Source organism: Lactuca sativa, chromosome 4 (genome assembly GCF_002870075.4).
Source record: "Lactuca sativa cultivar Salinas chromosome 4, Lsat_Salinas_v11, whole genome shotgun sequence".
NCBI classification, from domain to species: domain Eukaryota; kingdom Viridiplantae; phylum Streptophyta; class Magnoliopsida; order Asterales; family Asteraceae; genus Lactuca; species Lactuca sativa.
The window spans coordinates 310,705,933-310,729,978 of record NC_056626.2 but is presented as its reverse complement, the minus strand read 5'-3'; the positions used below and the strand labels follow the sequence as shown (position 1 = coordinate 310,729,978).

General features: G+C 34.0%; 1 protein-coding gene across 1 annotated transcript; it reads left to right on the top strand.

The window, feature by feature from the left end:
• The first annotated feature begins 20,528 nt into the window (after positions 1 to 20,528).
• On the top strand, positions 20,529 to 23,259 carry LOC111917018 ((E)-beta-ocimene synthase, chloroplastic-like). The gene is made up of 7 exons (XM_023912664.2): positions 20,529 to 20,816; positions 20,930 to 21,212; positions 21,352 to 21,721; positions 21,901 to 22,119; positions 22,224 to 22,362; positions 22,447 to 22,695; positions 22,785 to 23,259. The coding sequence occupies exons 1-7, from the start codon at positions 20,559 to 20,561 to the stop codon at positions 23,088 to 23,090; spliced, it is 1,824 nt and encodes a 607-aa protein (XP_023768432.1). The 5' UTR covers positions 20,529 to 20,558; the 3' UTR covers positions 23,091 to 23,259.
• Positions 23,260 to 24,046: the final 787 nt, after the last annotated feature.

Here is a 24,046-nt window from a genome sequence, read left to right as displayed (position 1 = left end):
TTATAAATAATTTTTTTACTCAAAAAATCTGTTACTTTTCATTGCTTTTTGATATTGTTTGAAAATTAAAAAGCTAAAGCTTTGGAGAGTGTTGATTACATCGGAAAAAGATCTTGTGGAAAGATACATTGTTGGAAACTAATATTATTACATATTCTAAAGAGGCACTAACATATGCATCTACTAAAATCTATAATATTAATAAATCATCCGAAATGTAACACCCAAAAAGATCACTCTATTACGTAGCTTCCGAATCTCCAATTAGTAGTGGTAACAACCACTTTCACAAATGTTATAGCCTGAGAGGATGTCTTTAAGTTGTCCGCATATTATGTTCATATAATTAAGGCTATTAATCGCTAAGAAATTAAGCTCTAACCGTATAACAATCCAATTCCAAATCGATCTCACAAATAAAGATTTTGTAACAATCTAATTTTTCTCATTACAAATATGTCGCTTACAAATAATAAAATACCAAAAAAACTTAATATATCTTTGATGTATTACGTGTTCGAAATAAGAAAACGGTATTTTTCGACCGTTGCATCTCGTGGATACCCGACTAGTATGTGTGTGTGTATGTGTGTGTGTGTGTGTGTATATATATATATATATATATATATATATATATATATATATATATATATATATATATATTAGAAGCCCAAAGGTTTTCAAGACAAAAGTCTTAAAAACAAAGGGATTAATTTTTAACCTTTTGATCAAATTGAAATGGTGTATATTAAATAGTAGCTAATCCAAGTGAAATGAAACAAACTAATCAGAAATCAAACATTAATACATACATACTCCCACCACATGTCTATTTTTAAATTACTATATCTCACATAGAATACGGTTCTCTACTCCTTCTCTATAACTCTCTCCAAAAAAAACCTAACCCTAAAATCCACAAACCCTAACTACTGTCACAACTTTCGTCGATAGGACAGCCCATCTCAGCTGTAACCTGCCCCCACCTTCATCCGCACCACCATTGTCGCCAACACGCACCACCATGAGTAAGTCATACTCACCACTTGCCTTCCCTGAGACCAACTTCCCCGATCGACAAAGGATTCTCTTCCACTGAATCCCTAGCTATTAACATTCGGCCACCATGTTTTAACTTTGACATTTTCCCACCGTTTACCACCGCTGGAAGCATTTTATATTTATCTCAGGAAAACGAGAAGCAAAAATATAGAAAACAAAGAGGAGTTTGGGAGAGTTTTTGAAGTTGTATATATAAAAATGTTTTACAATCTGATTTTCTGTTAAAGTGTTTTAAACTATGTTTTGTTATCTTTCATTTTTGTTTGAGATATAAAGCTTCTTTCTTCTCTTGTGTCACTGATTTGAGTTTCAAATTCAAAAATATGAAGTTCAGAATTTGGCGTGTTACAAATTTGAACTTCGTGTTATTGGTTTTATGGTCGTTATATTCTCATCATAAAAAATGTTTCAGATCAAGAACGAAATACGTTTCTGAAGAGATTTGTTTAAACTGGATTTTTTTATTTATATTTGTTTGTGTGTGATATAATTGTTGATTTTATTATTAATTTCTTTTTCTTGGACCTTATTTTATCCAAACGGGTGTATATGAATCTGAGGATGTTTTGGGAATATGTTTGTTAGATATTATTTTTTAAATTTTATGTGTTTGGTTGTTGTTTGTTTATGCTTAAAAATTTGTATGAAAACCTAATTTGATATATTTTTTGTTGATTTTGTTTGAGTATGATTCTTTTTATACAACAGCTTTACAGTATATTGGTTTATTTAAAATTTCAAATGGTCAGTTTTGGTATTTAAAAATAAATTTATATCTAAAATAACAAAAAAATTACAAACATTTTCAATTTTATTTATTCGTTTTATATTTATATCTAAAAATTTACAATTTTTTAATATGAAGACTTTGAACAGTAAAATAACAAAAGTAATTCGTATTATATATTAACTATAATTTGCAAACGTAACAAAATAACAATGACATACATTAACTTTTAAACATAAAAACTATCTAGTCAAACATAACCTATCAGATAAATTCTCACAAACATTATCAAAAAAATAATGAAATGAAAATGAAAATTTCCTGCATAAGAACATACAAAAGATTAATGAGTAGGTTACAGTTTAATAAAATCTAGAAGTTGATTAAAAATATTAATTTAGATTTTTAATAATATATTTAATGCTAGTTATTAATTCGAATATATATTTTTGGTATAGGTAATATGATTACTTATATTTTAATATTTAAAATGTGTTAATTAAAACATTTTTTGAGAAATAGTAAAAAGATTTGAATTGATATTGATTTGTAAGTGATTGGATATGAGGTTTCATGTCAAAAAAAGAAAAAGTAATACCATGAACACTAAACATGCTTTTAATATTTTAATTATATTTGTTTTATTTTTATTTGTAACATAAGAAATATAAATAAAAAGAAAAAAAATTCACGTAGTTGTTGCTCATCACATTCAAAAGCTTAGAACACTCCACTTGAAATCAAGGTTTTTAGCCATTTTATTTTTATTAGTTTCATCATACAAAAGATAGATTGTTAGAAATAAATATGTGTGAAATAATCTAAAATCTCTAAATTTGATATTTGTGTACAATAAAATTTAACTTTATTTTAATTTGGTTATATTATTGTTTTGAGGTGCATACCCATAGAGATTGGAGTGACCTAAAATAAAAAACTTATAAATAATTTTTTTACTCAAAAAATCTGTTACTTTTCATTGCTTTTTGATATTGTTTGAAAATTAAAAAGCTAAAGCTTTGGAGAGTGTTGATTACATCGGAAACAAACAAAAAGATATTGTGGAAAGGTATATTGTTGGAAACTAATATTATTACATATTCTAAAGAGGCACTAACATATGCATCTACTAAAATTTATAATATTAATAAATCATCCGAAATATAACACCCTAAAAGATCACTCTATTATGTAGCTTCCGAATCTCCAATTAGTAGTGGTAACAACCACTTTCACAAATGTTATAGCTTGAGAGGATGTCTTTCAGTTGTCCGCATATTATGTTCATATAATTAAGGCTATTAACCGCTAAAAAGTTAAGCTCTAACCGTCTAACAATCCAATTCCAAATCGATCTCACAAATAAAGATATTGTAACAATCTAATTTTTCTTATTACAAATATGTCACTTACAAATAATAAAATACAGACAAAACTTTATATCTGTTTAATGTATTACGTGTTCGAAATAAGAAAACTGTTAACCCACCTGATTTGTCGACCGCTGCATCTCGTGGATACCCGACTAGTGTGTATGTGTGTGTGTGTCTATATATATATATATATATATATATATATATATATACATATATATATATATATATATATATATATATACATATATACACACACACACACACACACACATATATATATATATATAAAGAATACATATTAGAAACCCAAAGGTTTTCAAGACTAAACTCTTAAAACCAAAGGGATTAATTTTTAACCTTTTGATCAAATTGAAATGGGGTAGATTAAATAGTAGCTAATCCAAGTGAAATGAAACAAACTAATCAGAAATCAAACATTAATACATAGATACTCCCACTACATGCCTATTTTTTAATTACTATATCTCACTTAGAATACGGTTCTCTACTCCTTCTCTATAACTCTCTCCATAATAACCTAACCGGAAAATCCACAAACCGTAACTACTGTCACAACCTTCGTCGATAGGACAACCCTTCTCCATTGTTACCTGCCCCACCTTCATCCGCACCACCATTGTCGCCAACACGCACCACCATGTGTAAGACATACTCACCACTTTCCTTCCCTGAGACAAGCTTCCCCGATAGACAAAGGCTTCTCTTCCACTGAATCCCTAGCTATTAACATTCGTCCACCGTGTTTTAACTTTCACATTTTCCCACCGTTTACCACCGCTGGAAACATTTTATATTTATCAGAGAAAAACAAGAAGCAAAAATATAGAAAACAAAGAGGAGTTTGGGAGAGTTTTTGAAGTTGTAAATATAAAAATGTTTTACAATCTGATTTTCTGTTAAAGTGTTTTAAACTATGTTTTGTTATCTTTAATTTTTGTTTGAGATATAAAGCTTCTTTCTTCTCTTGTGTTACTGATTTGAGTTTCAAATTCAAATATATGAAGTTCTTAATTTGGTGTGTTACAAACTTGAACTTCGTGTTATTGGTTTTATGGTCGTTATATTCATATCATAAAAAAAATGTTTCAGATCAAGAACGAAATACGGTCCCGAAGAGATTTGTTTAAACAAGATTTTGTTATACATATTTGTTTGTGTGTGATATAATTGCTGATTTTATTATTAATTTCTTTGTCTTGGACTTTATTTTATCCAAATGGGTGTATATGAATCTGAGGATGTTTTGGGAGTATGTGTGTTAGATTTTATTGTTTATTGTTTATGTGTTTGGTTGTTGTTTGTTTATGCTTAAAAATTTGTTTGAAAACCTAATTTGATATATTTTTTATTGATTTTGTTTGAGTACCATTTATTTTATACAACAATTTTACGGTATATTGATTTATTTAAAATTTCCAATGATCAGTTTTGGTATTTAAAAATAAATTTATATCTAAAATAACAAAAAAAATTACAAACATTTTCAATATACTTATTCATTTTAAATTAATATATTAAAATTTACAATTTTTTAATATGAAGACTTTGACTAGTAAAATAACAAAAGTAATTCGTATTATATATTAACTATAATTTCAAACGTAACAAACTAAAAATGACATACATTAACTTTTAAACGTGAAAACGATCTAATGAAATATAACCTATGAGATAAATTAGGCGGCTCACAAACATTATCCAATAAATCATCAAATGAAAATGATAATTTCTTGGCATAAGAACATACAAAAGATTAATGAGTAGGTTACAGTTTATTAAAATCTAGAAGTTGATTAAAAATATTAATTTTGATTTTTAATAATATATTTAATGCTAGATATTAATTCGAATATATATTTTTGGTATACGTAATATGATTACTTATATTTTAATATTTAAAATGTAATAGTTAAAACATTTTTTTGAGAAATAGTACAAAGATTTTAATTGATATTGATATGTAAGTGATTGGATATGAGGTTTCGCGTCAAAAAGAAAAAGTAATACCATGAATGTAACAACCGAAAAATTCCAACCGAGTTAAACTTTTTAAAAACAACCCGATTTCACTTTAGTATTACAAAAAGGTTTTCATTACAATTTATTTAGGGTATTCCCAGAATCATTTCTCTACATAAACATGAGGAGCAGTACGATCATGCCTTCGCGTTGCCACGATCTCCTGAAGAACCTGAAAAATATAAAACCACAACTGTAAGCCCGAAAGCTTAGTGAGATATCCCCAAAATACCAACCACATATACCATACACGCATAACATGCCATAACCTATCCGATCACAGAACAGCCATGCACTTCGGGTCTACTGTGTGACTGGTCCGCCGCACCAGGCCTTCAGTCCACCTGGTCCACCCTCCGAGTCTAGCCATATACATCGAGTCTGTAGTGTGATTGGTCCGCCCACACCGGGCCATCAATCCACTTGGTCCACTCTCTGAGTCTACAATATGACTGGTCCGCCCACACCGGGCCTTCAGTCGGCCTGTTCCACTTTCCGAGCCTCGGCACGTCTGGTCCGCCCTCTTGGGGCCTACAGCCTATCCGGACAACTCGCTGGGCCTTCGGGACAACCGATCCGCCCTGGGTATCTTGGCCTACAGCACAAAGCAGGTCCCGCCTCAACCCACTCCAGTCCAAACAACCATGTGCACATAAACATACAGTTATATAACAATTAACAGTCAACACGCCGATCAAGCAGATCACATAACATATCATTATCCGAACCAGGATACCGACCTAACCGGTCACTAGCATAGCATCACCCTACAGAACAGGATACCGACCTCAACCCAGTCTCTAACATATACCATCCTAACTACCAGGATGCAAACATATCAAACGGTAATATAACAACAAACACCTGGATCTCAATCCGATAAAGGGCCGGCCTTGGTGCCGTAGACCCGGTTTATATAGTGAGGATAACTCACCTCGCAACTGCCGACTGAACAGGTAAACCCAAGCTGCTCCGACTATTGATAGGATCTCCACCACTCGCCAACCACCAACACTGAACTCAAAACAATATCCAACAATTACCAAAATGCCCCAGAAAATCAACTGGTCAACCCTTGGTCAAAGTCCAAGTCAATCCCTGACTGACTCTACTCGCCGAGTCAACCCAATGACTCGCCGAGTCCCCATGCTCAGAACTTCCCTCAATCCGCGACCCAACTCGCCGAGTCACCCCGAGACTCGCCGAGTCCAACAACTCTGAGTCCTATCGCACTCAACTCACCAAGTCATCCCTTGACTCATCGATTCCCGACTCAACCAGAAAAGATTGGGACTCCACGACAAGACTCGCCGAGTCCAAGAACAGACTCGTCGAGTCCTAGGCTATCTTCAACCAACTCGCCGAGTTTTTCTTCCAACTCGTCGAGTTCTTTCCTATCTTCAAGCAACTCGTCGAGTATACCTTGCGACTCGCCGAGTACCATCAGCTCTGAATCCATACAGAGGCTTTCCAAGCCGTGCAGGTGTTCTAAACCAAATATCTATCCTTCCTCAAGCTAGTCATCACGTAAAGTGGCAAACTTTACGTGAATCCAAGTAGATCTAGGAATTTACACTCTATGTTTTGGGTTTGGGACAAGATAGCTTCAGCAAACACTTATCAACAGGGACTTTATGCATTTTTGGATCATCACTACTCCAGATCTGAGGTAGCATCCTCAGATCCATCTTCCAATTCCGAAATGGCTCATTAAATACTCCAAAAACCCCAAAACAACCACCATGGATGACAATAAGGGAAAAAGGACTCAAGACAGAAGATTCTTACCCCAAAAATGATCCTAAACTGATGTAGACTTCACATCCACAAGCCCTCTTGATGCTATCCTCGAATTCCTCCAACTTATCTTCACAAATCCCTTCTTCCAAGCTTCAATCCTCTCAATAATGGAGTTTCTCACGATTAGGGTTTTCTCTGGAACTCTCAGGGTAAATAGAGGTTGAAGAGTAGGCATAACATCCTTTAAATAGGGGGCAAACCCCGAAGATTAGGGTTTTCTTCATCCAGCACCAACTCGCCGAGTCCAGTCGCCGACTCGCCGAGTTGGCCACTTAACACGCGACCAGAGTCGCGACTCTACTCGCCGAGTCCACCCATGGACTCGCCGAGTTGCCCTTATATCTTATCACTTTGAACCCTGATTTTGAAATTCTGAACTCAGGATGTTACAATTCTCCCCCACTTAAATTAGGCTTCGTCCTTGAAGCCTGCGACAACTTAACTCCAGAAATACTCCCGCAATGCACCACCTAGCATTAACAAAACGAGGTTCCTCAAAGCACAACCATAGAAACCAGAAACTTACTTTCTCCTTTCTTGCGGTGTCCTGACCACCGTCTCAAGCCGGCCACCGGCTTTACCCTCTGATAACCACACTTATCAACTGAGTACTACCCATGATGCAACACTGCTCCAAATCACAACAATCACTCGACCCATATGAGCTAGAAATAACCATGACCCACCGGATTCCCGATCTGAGTCCAACTCTATCCATTCCATGCTGATAGAAAGACACCTTCTTCAATCTCAGAGCAACTCCCACGAGTTCTCTTCTTGCAATCACACGCACATGCTGAACTAGCCCTAGCACTCTCGGGTTGGGAAATCCCGACACACTGATGACACCTCTGAACATCCCCCTCCCCGGATGAACCACCATTACATACACAACTCCTTGATCAGGATCATGCTGGGAGTCCAAGACTCCATCCCTGCATCCCTTCCGAGTCTCTTAGCTCTACACCCGCGGAATCCCTTCCGCGACCTCAACAAAAATCCCATCCGGATGCGATTCCATGCCACTGCCGCAATCATGCTGCTCAAAGACCATAATTAGACCACTCCAATCATAACCCTGCGCTGCTGCTTTCACTTCCGTGAATTTACACTCCCCCTCGGAGCTACATTCCTCTCTCTTTCCTTACCAAGGAAATCCACTTGGCCGCCCTTTCACTACGACAAGTGCCACGGTGCTCACCCAACGCTACACCACTCCTTTATAGCATAACCGCTATCCATGCAACACACAGGCTTTGAATCTGCTTGCAAAGACTCTCGAGTCCATGCACCATCTCCACTAATCAAGATCAATACCCGGGGCTAGACCTTCTAATGCTAACACATCGCAACATACTCAATCCATTTCCTCGAACCGGTCTAACAATACCTGTAGAGTCTTCAGCATGACTGGACCGCCTTACCAGGCCTTCAGCCAATCTGGACCACTCTCAGAACCTTCAGCCAATCTGGACCGCCCTCCAGGGCCTTCAACCTGGCTGGACCGTTCTCCGAGCCTTTGGCCTGACTGGTACGCCTACCGGCCTTCAGTCTATCCGGACCACTCAACCCGCATTCATCATTCCGAGCTATCTCTCTGGGAATCCTCCCATGCATACTGTTCTAGCCCTCTAGGGGTTCCGAACTCTATCTCCATCATACATACGCAATCCCGGCCTGATCCCAGGCCTTCCACAATCAAATACCCTTTGGTCTGCATTTCGCCCCGCACGCCTGCCACTTACTCATTCCGGCCTATACGCTTGACTGACAGAACCACTGCTGAATCCCAGACAGCTAAACAACCTTCCATGATCATCGATCTTCCGGAGAATTTTCCAATTCTCCCCCACTTAGGGCACTGACTAACAACCACCGGTCGCCATCACCGACTTCTCTCAACAACCTGGCACAACACAATCACTGACGCGCGAACTGCGTCCCGCTAGCACGAGCAACCTTCACAATTTCACATATCAACACTGATCAACCCGAGCTCGAAAGAAACTCAATCTACAACTAACCACTCCTCAAAAAGCAGATACTATCCATCCCTCAAATCGGACGACAGATTACCACTAATAACCCCCCATGAATGATAACCAACGAAATTCTCAATACTAAACCCATAACCATACCATAACCCTCAAAGAACAACGAACACCACACTGAAAGCCACACAAAGAGACTAGTAGATAAACAATACCCCACAATAATCATAAGATAATCAAGACATCAAGAAAGAAACATACCCGTGGCTGCATCCGGCACTGCTCTGACCTCCTCTGCTATAAGCTGAAAAGCACGACCTTGAGCCCTTGGGGGCTCCGCTCCACCCTGACCTCCACCCGTGATCCTAAAAGTGGTCGGTGCTGGAGCCTGCACCGGTCCTGCTGTAAGCTGTGGACAGTTGATCCTCAAGTGCCCAACCTGATGACAATGATAACAAATCCTCAAATCCCGAACCGGCGCTGACTGCCGACAATCCCTCGCATAGTGCCCCTCCTTTCCGCACTTGTAGCATGCGCCACCGGACCTATAAACTCCGGTGTGACCCCTCCCACACTTCCCATAAGTGTGACTACTCTGTTCTCCCACCCTGGAATCAACGGTCTTGGACCGTTTCGGCGCCGGCTGCGACTGCACCGGAGCCTACCTCAACTCACGCAACTGCAACTCAATCTCTAACTCACGCCGCCTGGCGGCCTCCTGCAACTCCAACAAAGTCCCGCACCTCTGCGTAGACACAAACTGTCTGATATCTCTCTTGAGCATACTCAGATATCGGGACATTTGAGCCTGCTCCGAAGCAAACTCAGGGCAAAACATTACCCTCTCAGTGAACATCCTGGTGATCTCAGTCACCGACTCCGAACCCTGCTTCAGCTCAAGGAACTCCTGAGCCAATCTTTCTCTCTCATCCTGCGAAACATAACGAGTGTTGAACATCTCTATGAACTGATCCCATGAAACCGCAGCCCTCTGCGCATCCGAATATGACCCCGTGGTCAATCTCCACCAATCCTTTGCCTCGAGCCTCAACAGGTTTAGAGCACACCTCACCCTCTGATCAGCAGGGCATGAACACATGAAGAAACACCCCTCCATGTCCGATAACCATCTCATAGAAACAATCGGGTCCTAAACTCCATCAAAGGTGGGAGGCTTCGTATTATCGAAGTCCCGATACTGAAAACCCTGACCAGCTCCTCCCCCTGCCGTTGCTACAGCCGTTGTAGCCGCCACGGCAGCCGTCTCTGTGAGAACTGCATAGCGCTCATCAAAATATTCCACCATGGCGGTCTTGATCGACCCAAACAGTTTCGGCAACTCGGCCCGGAACAACGCAGCAACCTCATCATGCAGGATCTCACGAATCCTCGCATCCAACTCGCACGTGCTCGACTGACCAATAACCTCGGGCGGTACTGACCTATCTGGTCCACTCTCCGAGCCTCGGTACGTCTGGTCCGCCCTCTTGGGGCCTACAGCCTATCCGGACCGCTCGCTGGGCCTTCGGGACAACCGATCCGCCCTGGGTATCTTGGCCTACAGCACAAAGCAGGTCCCGCCTCAACCCACTCCAGTCCAAACAACCATGTGCACATAAACATACAGTCATATAACAATTAACAGTCAACAAGCCGATCAAGCAGATCCCATAACATATCATTATCCTAACCAGGATACCGACCTAACCGGTCACTAGCATAGCATCACCCTACAGAACAGGATACCGACCTCAACCCAGTCTCTAACATATACCATCCTAACTACCAGGATGCAAACATATCAAACGGTAATATAACAACAAACACCTGGATCTCAATCCGATAAAGGGCCGGCCTTGGTGCCGTAGACCCGGTTTATATAGTGAGGATAACTCACCTCGCAACTGCCGACTGAACAGGTAAACCCAAGCTGCTCCGACTATTGATAGGATCTCCACCACTCGCCAACCACCAACACTGAACTCAAAACAATATCCAACAATTACCAAAATGCCCCAAAAAATCAACTGGTCAACCCTTGGTCAAAGTCCAAGTCAATCCCTGACTGACTCTACTCGCCGAGTCAACCCAATGACTCGCCGAGTCCCCATGCTCAGAACTTCCCTCAATCCGCGACCCAACTCGCCGAGTCACCCCGAGACTCGCCGAGTCCAACAACTCTGAGTCCTATCGCACTCAATTCACCAAGTCATCCCTTGACTCATCGATTCCCGACTCAACCAGAAAAGATTGGGACTCCACGACAAGACTCGCCGAGTCCAAGAACAGACTCGTCGAGTCCTAGGCTATCTTCAACCAACTCGCCGAGTTTTTCTTCCAACTCGTCGAGTTCTTTCCTATCTTCAAGCAACTCGTCGAGTATACCTTGCGACTCGCCGAGTACCATCAGCTCTGAATCCATACAGAGGCTTTTCCAAGCCATGCAAGTGTTCTAAACCATAGATCTATCCTTCCTCAAGCTATTCATCACGTAAAGTGGCAAACTTTACATGAATCCAAGTAGATCTAGGCATTTACACTCTATGTTTTGGGTTTGGGACAAGATAGCTTCAGCAATCACTTATCAACAGGGACTTTTTGCATTTTTGGATCATCACTACTCCAGATCTGAGGTAGCATCCTCAGATCCATCTTCCAGTCCCGAAATGGCTCATGAAATACTCCAAAAACCCCAAAACAACCACCATGGATGACAATAAGGGAAAAAGGACTCGAGACAGAGGATTCTTACCCTAAAGATGAGCCTAAACTGATGTAGACTTCAGATCCACAAGCCCTCTTTATTCTATCCTCGAATTCCTCCAACTTATCTTCACAAATCCCTTCTTCCAAGCTTCAATCCTCTCAACAATGGAGTTTCTCACGATTAGGGTTTTCTCTGGAACTCTCAGGGTAAATAGAGGCTAAAGAGTAGGCATAACATCCTTTAAATAGGGGGCAAACCCCGAAGATTAGTGTTTTCTTCACCCAGCACCAACTCGCCGAGTCCAGCCGCCGACTCGCCGAGTTCGCCACTTAACACGCGACCAGAGTCGCGACTCTAGTCGCCGAGTCCACCCATGGACTCGCCGAGTCGCCCTTATACATTTTCACTTTGAACCCTGATCTTGAAATTCTGAACTCGGGATGCTACAATGAACATTAAACATGCTTTTAATATTTTAATTATATATGTTTTATTTTTATTTGTAACATAAGAAACATAAATAAAAAGAAAAAAATTCATGTAGTTGTTGCTCATCACCTTCAAATGCTTAGAATACTCCACCTGAAATCAGGGTTTGTAGCCATTTTATTTTTATTAGTTTCACCGTATAAAAGATAGATTGTTAGAAATAAATATGTGTGAAAAAATCTAGAATCTTTAAATTTGATATTTGTGTACAGTAAAATTTAATTTAATTTTAATTTGGTTATATTATTGTTTTGATGTGCATACCCATAGAGATTGGAGTGACCTAAAATAAAAAACTTATAAATAATTTTTTTACTCAAAAAATTTGTTACTTTTCATTGCTTTTTAATACTGTCTGAAAATTAAAAAGTTGAAGCTTTGGAGAGTGTTGATTACATCAGAAACAAACAAAAAGATCTTGTGGAAAGATATATTGTTGGAAACTAATATTATTATATATTCTAAAGAGGCACTAGCATATGCGTCTACTAAAATTTATAATATTAATAAATCATCCGAAATATAACACCCAAAAAGATCACTCTATTATGTAGCTTCCGAATCTCCAATTAGTAGTGGTAACAGCCACTTTCACAAATGTTATAGCTTAAGAGGATGTCTTTAAGTTGTCTGCATATTATGTTCATATAATTAAGGCTATTAATCGCTAAGAAATTCAGCTCTAACCGTCTAACAATCCAATTCCAAATCGATCTCACAAGTAAAGATTTTGTAACAATCTAATTTTTCTCATTACAAATATGTCTCTTAAAAATAATAAAATACCAACAAAACTTAATATCTCTTTGATGTGTTACGTGTTCGAAAAAAGAAAACTGTTAACCCACCTGTATTTTTCAACTGCTGCATCTCGTTGATACCCTACTTGTATGTATGTGTGTATGTGTCTATATATATATATATATATATATATATATATATATATATATATATATAAAGAATACATATTAGAAACCCAAAGGTTTTCGAGACTAAAGTCTTAAAAACAAAGGGATTAATTTTTAACCTTTTGCTCAAATTGAAATGGTGTAGATTAAAAAATAGCTAATCCAAGTGAAATGAAACAAACTAATCAGAAATAAAACATTAATACATAGATACTCCCACTACATGCCTATTTTTAAATTACTATATCTCACTTAAAATACAATTCTCTACTCCTCTATAACTCTCTCCATAAAAACCTAATCCTAATATCCACAAACCCTAACTACTGTCACAACCTTCGTCGATAGGACAGCCCTTCTCCGCTGTTACCTGCCCCACCTTCATCCGCACCACCATGGTCGCCAACACGCACCACCATGAGTAAGTCATACTCACCACTTGCCTTCCTTGAGACCGGCTTCCCCGATCGACAAAAGCTTCTCTTCCACTGAATCCCTAGATATTAACTTTCGGCCACCATGTTTTAACTTTGACATTTTCCAACCGTTTACCACCGCTGGAAGCATTTTATCATATCTGAGGAAAACAAGATGCAAAAATATAGAAAACAAAGAGGAGTTTGGGAGAGTTTTTAAGTGGTATATATAAAAATGATTTAAACTATGTTTTGTTATCTTTCATTTTTGTTTGAGATATAAAGCTTCTTTCTTTTCTTGTGTTACTGATTTGAGTTTCAAATTCAAGTATATGAAGTTTTGAATTCGTTTGAGATATAAAAAAATGTTTCAGATCAAGAACGAAATATGTTTCCGAAGAGATTTGTTTAAACTGGATTTTGTTATACATATTTGTTTGTGTGTGATATAATAGCTGATTTTATTATTAATTTCTTTGTCTTGGACTTTATTTTATCCAAATGGGTGTATATGAATCTGAGGATGTTTTGGGAGTATGTTTGTTAGATCTTATTGTTTATTGTTTATGTGTTTGGTTGTTGTTTATTTATGCTTAAAAATTTGTATGAAAACCTAATTTGATATATTTTTTATTGATTTTGTTTGAGTATGATTCTTTTTATACAACAATTTTACAGTATATTGATTCATTTAAAATTTCAAATGACCAGTTTTGGTATTTAAAAATAAATTTATATCTAAAATAACAAAGAAATTACAAACTTTATCAATATACTTATTCGTTTTAAATTTATATCTAAAAATTTACAATTTTTTAATATGAAGACTTTGACCTTCAAAATAACTAAAGTAATTCATATTATATACTAACTATAATTTGCAAACGTAACAAACTAACAATGACACATTAACTTTTAAACATAAAAACAATCTAATCAAATACAACCTATCAGATAAAGTAGGCAGCTCACAAAAATTATCCAAAAAATAATCAAATGAAAATGATAATTTCTTGGAATAAGAACATACAATTGATTAATGAGTGGTTTACAGTTTATTAAAATCTAGAAGTTATTTAAAAATATTAATTTAGTTTTTTAATAGTATATTTAATGCTAGATATTAATTCGAATATATATTTTTGGTATAGGTAATATGATTACTTATATTTTAATATTTAAAATGTAATAATTAAATCATTTTTTGAGAAATAGTAAAAAGATTTGAATTGATATTGATATGTAAGTGATTGAATATGAGGTTTCGTGTCAATAAGAAAAAGTAATACCATGAACATTAAACATGCTTTTATTATTTTAATTATATTTGTTTTATTTTTATTTGTAACATAAGAAATATAAATAAAAAGAAGAAAAAATCATGTAGTTGTTGTTCATCACCTTCAAATGCTTAGAACACTCCACTTGAAATCAAGGTTTGTAGCCATTTTATTTTTATTAGTTTCACCATATAAAAGATAGATTGTTAAAAATAAATATGTGTGAAAAACTCTAAAATCTTTAAATTTGATATTTGTGTATAGTAAAATTTAACTTTATTTTAATTTGGTTATATTATTGTTTTGATGTGCATTCCCATAGAGATTGGAGTGACCTAAAATAAAAAACTTATAAATAATTTTTTTACTCAAAAAATTTGTTACTTTTCATTGCTTTTTAATACTGTTTGAAAATTAAAAAGTTGAAGCTTTGGAGAGTGTTGATTACATTGGAAACAAACAAAAAGATCTTGTGGAAAGATACATTGTTGGAAACTAATATTATTATATATTCTAAAGAGGCACTAACATATGCGTCTACTAAAATTTATAATATTAATAAATCATCCGAAATATAACACCCAAAAAGATCACTCTATTATGTAGCTTCCGAATTTCCAATTAGTAGTGGTAACAACCACTTTCACAAATGTTATAGCTTAAGAGGATGTCTTTAAGTTGTCTGCATATTATGTTCATATAATTAAGGCTATTAATCGCTAAGAAATTCAGCTCTAACCATCTAACAATCCAATTCCAAATCGATCTCACAAGTAAAGATTTTGTAACAATCTAATTTTTCTCATTACAAATATGTCGCTTACAAATAATAAAATACCAACAAAACTTTATATCTCTTTGATGTATTACGTGTTCGAAAAAAGAAAACTGTTAACCCACCTGTATTTTTCGACCGCTGCATCGCGTGGATACCCTAGTTGTATGTGTGTGTGTGTGTATATATATATATATATATATATATATATATATATATATATATATATATATATATATATATATGGCTAGGTTATCATATGGATGGACAATGCGGCCATGTGGACAATGCTATTCTATTAGAATTACTATGAGGATTGGTTGTTTGCTAATGTGAATATGTTCAACCTCACATAGCTATGTCATTTTCATGCATTCTTACTACTTCTTAATCATTTTTGTTCTTACGCATCGTTTTTTACTTATTTTCATTATTACAGAATATGATTCAATAAATATTCCAACAACATTCTGGCAGAATGGGAATAATAAATAAAAAGTATATAATAACTTTATATACTATTTAATTTGTGAGAATGCGTGATAATGAAAATAGTTATGTAAGATTGAACGTATTCATGCTATATATATATATATATATATATATATATATATATATATATATATATATATATATATATATATATATAGGACTAGGTTATAATATGGATGAACAACTATTGTGTGTGGACAATGTTATTCTATGAGAATAGATTGGTTGCTAATGTGAATATATTAAACGTCACACAACTATCGTCATTTTCATGCATTTCTCACTAATTCTTAGTCATTTTTCTTCTCACGCATCGTTATTTACTCATTTTCATTTTTACATAATATGATTCAATAAATATTCTAACAACATTCTGGCAGAATGTAAATAATAAATAAGAAGTCTATAATAACCTTATAATTGATTTAATTAGTAAGAATGCGTGATAATGAAAATAGTTATGTAAGATTGAACGTATTCACGTTATCAAACAACATATTTTATTTTTCATTTTCACAGAATAACATTGTCCACTCGTCCATACAATAGATGTCAATCTAAATTTGAACTTAGCTACATATAGGGCTAGGTTATAATATGGATGAACAACTATTGTTCAGACATGTGGACAATGCTATTCTATGAGAATTACTAAGAGAATAGGTTGTTTGCCAATGTGAATATGTTCAACCTCACACAGCTATTGTCATTTTCATGCATTCTCACTAATTTTTATTCATTTTTGTTCTCACGCTTCGTTTTTTACTCATTTTCATTACTCATTTTATTCTTACAGAATATGATTCAATAAATATTCCGACAACATTATGGAAGAATGAGAATAATAAATAAAAAGTCTATATTAACCTTATAGATTATTTAATTTGTATAAGTGATAATAACAATAGTTATGTAAGAAATAAGGTATTCACATTATCAAACAACATATTTTTCTTTGTCATTCTCACGGAATAGCACTGTTCATGTCAATTCACATTTGAACCTACCTATATATAGGGCTATGTTATAATATCGATGAACAACTATTGTACAGACAATGCTATTCTATGAGAATTATTAAGAGAATAGGTTGTTTTGCTAATGTGAATATGTTAAACTTTACACAACTATCGTTATTTTCATGCATTCTCTCTAATTCTTATTCATTTTTGTTCTCACGCATGGTTTTTTATTCATTTTCTTTCTTATAGAATATGATTCAATACATATTCAGGCAACATTCTCGCAGAATGGGAATAATAAATAAAAAGTCTATAATAACTTTATATACTATTTAATTTGTGAGAATGCATGATAATGACAATAGTTATGTAAGAATCAACGTATTCACATTATCGAACAACGTATTTTTCTTTGTCATTGTCACATAATAGCACTGTCCACAAGTCCACACAATAGATGTTAATCCACATTTGAACCTAGCTATATGTCCTATATATATATATATATATATATATATATATATATATATATATATATATATATATATATATAGGACTAGGTTATAATATGGATGAACATCTATTGTGCGGACGTGTGGACAATGTTATTCTATGAGAATTACTAAGAGAATAGATTGGTTGCTAATGTGAATATATTAAACTTCACACAACTATCGTCATTTTCATGCATTTCTCACTAATTCTTAGTCATTTTTCTTCTCACGTATCGTTATTTACTCATTTTCATTTTTACATAATATGATTCAATAAATATTCTAACAACATTATGGCAGAATGTAAATAATAAATAAGAAGTCTATAATAACCTTATAGACGATTTAATTTGTGAGAATGCGTGATAATGAAAATAGTTATGTAAGATTGAACGTATTCATGTTATCAAACAACATATTTTATTTGTCATTTTCACAGAATAACATTGTCCACACGTCATACAATAGATGTCAATCCAAATTTGAACCTAGCTACATATAGGGCTAGGTTATAATATGGATGAACAACTATTGTGTGGACATGTGGACAATGCTATTCTATGAGAATTACTAAGAGAATAGGTTGTTTGCTATTGTGAATATGTTCAACCTCACACAGCTATCGTCATTTTCATGCATTCTCACTAATTCTTATTCATTTTTGTTCTCACGCTTCGTTTTTTACTCATTTTCATTCTTACAGAATATGATTCAATAAATATTCCGACAACATTATGGAAGAATGAGAATAATAAATAAAAAGTCTATATTAACCTTATAGATTATTTAATTTGTATAAGTGATAATAACAATAGTTATGTAAGAAATAAGGTATTCACATTATCAAACAACATATTTTTCTTTGTCATTCTCACGGAATAGCACTGTTCATGTCAATTCACATTTGAACCTACCTATATATAGGGCTAGGTTATAATATCGATGAACAACTATTATACAGACAATGCTATTCTATGAGAATTATTAACATAATAGGTTGTTTTGCTAATGTGAATATGTTAAACTTCACACAACTATCGTTATTTTCATGCATTCTCTCTAATTCTTATTCATTTTTGTTCTCACGCATGATTTTTTATTCATTTTCTTTCTTATAGAATATGATTCACTAAATATTCGGGCAACATTCTCGCAGAATGGGGATAATAAATAAAAAGTTTATAATAACTTTATATACTATTTAATTTGTGAGAATGCATGATAATGACAATAGTTATGTAAGAATCAATGTATTCACATTATCGAACAACGTATTTTTCTTTGTCATTGTCACAGAATAGCACTGTCCACAAGTCCACACAATAGATGTTAATCCACATTTGAACCTAGCTATATGTCTATATATATATATATATATATATATATATATATATATATATATATATGTAAGACTAGGTTATAATATGGATGAACAACTATTGTGTGTGGACAATGTTATTCTATGAGAATTACTAAGAGAATAGATTGGTTGCTAATGTGAATACATTAAACCTCACACAACTATCGTCATTTTCATGCATTTCTCACTAATTCATAGTCATTTTTTTCTCACGCATCGTTATTTACTCATTTCATTTTTACATAATATGATTCAATAAATATTCTAACAACATTCTGGCAGAATGTAAATAATAAATAAGAGGTCTATGATTACCTTATAGACGATTTAATTAGTGAGAATGCGTGATAATGAAAATAGTTATGTAAGATTGAACGTATTCATGTTATCAAACAACATATTTTATTTGTCATTTTCACAGAATAACATTGTCCACACGTCCATACAGTAGATGTCAATCCAAATTTGAACCTAGCTACATATAGGGCTAGGTTATAATACGGATGCGAACAACTATTGTGCGGACATATGGACAATGTTATTCTATGAGAATTACTAAGAGAATAGGTTGTTTGCTAATGTGAATATGTTCAACCTCACACAGCTATCGTCATTTTCATGCATTCTCACTAATTCTTATTCATTTTTGTTCTCACGCTTCGTTTTTTACTCATTTTCATTACTCATTTTCATTCTTATAGAATATGATTCAATAAATATTCCGACAACATTCTGGAAGAATGAGAATAATAAATAAAAAGTCTATATTAACCTTATTGATTATTTAATTTGTATAAGTGATAATAACAATAGTTATGTTAGAAATAAGGTATTCACATTATCAAACAACATATTTTTCTTTGTCATTCTCACGGAATAGCACTGTTCACACGTCCACACAATAGATGCCAATTCACATTTGAACCTACCTATATATAGGGCTAGGTTATAATATCGATGAACAACTATTGTACATACAATGCTATCTATGAGAATTATTAAGAGAATATGTTGTTTTGCTAATGTGAATATGTTAAACTTCACGCAACTATCGTTATTTTCATGCATTCTCTCTAATTCTTATTCATTTTTGTTCTCATGCATGGTTTTTTATTCATTTTCTTTCTTATAGAATATGATTCAATAAATATTCCGACAACATTCTGGCAGAATGGGAAAAATAAATAAGAAGTCTATAATAACCTTATAGACGATTTAATTAGTGAGAATGCGTGATAATGAAAATAGTTATGTAAGATTGAACGTATTCATATTATCAAACAACGTATTTTATTTGTCATACTCACATAATAACATTGTCCAGACAATAGATGTCAATCCAAATTTGAACCTAGCTATATATAGGGATAGGTTATAATATGGATGAACAACTATTTTGCATACGTGTGGACAATGCTATTCTATAAGAATTATTAAGAGAATAGGTTGTTCGTTAATGTGAATATGTTCAATTTCACACAACTATCGTCATTTTCATGCATTTAAGATGTTTAAAACCCAAATTGTCCTTGTGATTGACCGATCATTACATTGTGGGACTATACATGAAAAGAAAGGCAATAATTAAATGCTGATAATTGATGTTTTATGCAAAATTTTCTTATATAAAGAGCAAGGGAGCTAAAGTTCAGTAAGCAAATACTCCAGGTTTTTCTCGAATGAGTAAACAAAAACTCCAGTATGCTTGTCATCGAATGGCCCTTCCACTCTATCCAGTTGTTTCTCAACCTTTCTTTTTAGCATACAAAGCAAAGCAAAAGCTCCCACAAATTATTGTAAAGCCAAATACCAGATATTATCCTTCAATAAAGTGTGCGGACAAGAACAATGGTTCACATGAGAATATTGCCTTACCCATTTACCAACCAACTATTTGGACTCATAACTTTATCGAGGCCTTAGATGTCAATTTCCCGGTAATTCGATTATGCATTTTTTTCCCATTTTAAGCTTATAACAATACAAATACTGGGAAAATATGTAAACGTGATGCTTAATAATTTCATGATCTTTTGATGAATGCACACAGATTAACTCCAGGGAGAAGGTGAAGGAGTTAGATAAGAAAGCAATGCAATTGAATTTTGATTACGAAAATGGTGGTTTGAGTATCTTGCAATTACTTGAACAAATAGATGATATCGAAAGGTTGGGCCTTGACTATCGGTTTCAAAATAATATAAGGAGAGCACTAAATATTATTACATCAGTAAATGAAAATAACATTGGACATGAAGAAAAAGAACGTAGTCTTCATGCGGCGTCTCTTAGGTTCAGGCTTCTTAGGAAACATGGTTATAATGTGTCTCAAGGTACTTTCAAATTTTCCTGAATAAACATCCTGATTATCACCGATAAATCGTATACTCTTTATTAATATGAAAATTAACTTATTCTCTCTATATATATTTCAATTTCTCATGATTAACATTCAATTTCAACTGAACACAGATTTTCTTTTACGATTCAAGGACAGTCAGGGTGGCTTCATGCGGTGTCTAGAGACAGATGTCAAGGGATTGCTAAGTCTATATGAAGCTTCATATCTTTCTTTTGAGTGGGAAAGAGATTTGCACGAGGCCAAGTTATTTGCAACCAAACATCTGCTAAAACTTAAGTGTCAAGAAAATGAAGCTCGCGAAGACATAAATCATGCATTGGAACTCCCCTCTTATCGTAGGATGCTTAGATTACAAGCAAGGTGGTATATTGATGCATACAGTAAACGAAAAGATGCAAATATGCTTCTGTTAGAGCTTGCAACATTGGATTACAACATGGTTCAATCGGAACTCAAGAAAGAACTTCAAGAAGTATCAAAGTATACATGGCTTGCCTTTTATTAGTTCTCCATAAACAAATTAAGTGATAATATATTAATCTATATTGACCTCTCTCTCTCTCTCTCTCTCTCTCTATATATATATATATATATATATATATATATATATATATATATATATATATATATATATATATATATATATATATATCAAACAGGTGGTGGAAAAATATAGGCCTAGCAAGCAAGTTAAGCTTCGCTAGGGATCGACTCGTGGAATGCTTCTTTTGGTCAGTTGGAGTGATATTTGAGCCTCAATATAATTTTTGCCGTGTAGAGCTCACAAAAGTTTATACGTTAATTACTGTCATTGATGACATCTACGATGTATATGGTTCTCTTGATGAACTCGTGATGTTCACAGATGCTGTCAAGAGGTATGCAATTTTTAAGCACAAATCTTATTACTAATGTCTTGTTTAATATCCATATGTAGCTAACTTGTATTTTTCATGGGGAAATGTTGATCATGTTATTTTAGGTGGGACATTAATGCAGTGAAGCATATGCCCGAGTATTTACAACTATCCTTTCGCACTCTTTACAACACCATTATTGAAATAGGTTCTAAGACCTCGATTGCACAAGGGGAAGACATCATACCAGTCCTAGTGAGAGTGGTTAGTATCACCATAAGGAATTCCAACTTCAATTCCTTAACGAACTACTAAGAGATTTACGTCTTTTTATTGTTGGATTGACAGTGGGGCGAATTACTAGAAGCATTTTTGTTGGAAGCAAAGTGGACTCATAATAAATACATTCCAACACTTCAAGATTATATGGATAATGCATGGCGATCAGTCGCAGGAGTGGTTATACTTACTCATGGTTACTTTTTAATTAATCAAGAAATCAAGAAAGATGTAGTTGAGAACTTGGAGAAATATGACGATCTTTTGAAATGGTCATCAGTTATTTATAGACTTTGCAATGATTTGGCTACTTCAACGGTATGTTTTATTTTTCAACGTATTCACAAAACCATTAACTTACTGTTTTTTTTTTTCTAATTTTTGTATTTCTTTTGGCATATATATAGGATGAGATAGCTAGAGGGAAAACTGCAAATGCAATATCATGTTACATGCACGAGAATAGTGTTTGTGAGGAAGTTGCACGTGAATATATAAAATTTTTAATCGACAAAGCATGGGGGGAAATGATCAAAGCCCGAGTGGCCTATTTTCAAGAGTCAACAGATCCATTCATTGATATGGCTATTAATCTCGCCCGAATTTCACATTGTGTATACCAATACGGAGATGAACATGGAGCTCCCGATGCTCGAGCCAAAGAGCGAGTCTTATCTGTGATTGTTGACCCCATTCCAATTAAGGATAATTAGGAATTTTCTGAAAAAATAATGTTTTTTTTGTTTGCTTGTTTGCAAAAGTGGCGTTGTTTCAGTAACCTTTTGTACAAATGTCTCTATTTCAAATTCGGTATAATTATGGGTTGGCCCACATATTTTGTTTGGTTGTTTAAAAGTTATATAAATTATCGGTTACCGATTCCACCTTTATCTTATATAACAACTTATAAAAATTTCCTTTAAACCATTTTTTTTAAAATAATTCTCATATGATCATTATCTTTATAGAAATTATTCATTTAATGTTACACTTTTAACCCTATATTTTGTATAATATGTTGTAAATATATCATTGGTTATAACTTTCTTAAAATTTCACATATAATCTTCTTTGTTTTAAATACATGTTCTATATATTGTTTTTAATATTTAATATTATCATAATTATGTAATGCAAGAAGTAAATACATAATTTACATCACGTTGATAATATTCAGAAATTACAACCGTTTAGAACTAAATTCAAAAATTACAATACCAATTAAACATGAAATTACAAGATCAATAAAAATAAAATAACATCAGTAAAAATAAGTATGCTATAATGTTAGATCTTATTGTTTATTGTTTATGTGTTTGATTGTTGTTTGTTTATGCTTACAAATTTGTATGAAAACCTAATTTGATATGTTTTTATTGATTTTGTTTGAGTATGATTCTTTTTATTACAACAATTTTACAATATATTGATTCATTTAAAATTTCAAATGATGGGTTTGGTATTTAAAAATAAATTTATATCTAAAATAACAAAAAATTACAAAAATTTTCAATATACTTATTCGTTTTAAATTTATATCTAAAAATTTACAGTTGTTTAGTATAAATACTTTGACCAGTAAAATAACAAAAGTTATTCATATCATATATTAAATATAATTTGCAAACGTAACAAACAAACAATGACATACATTAACTTTTAAAAATAA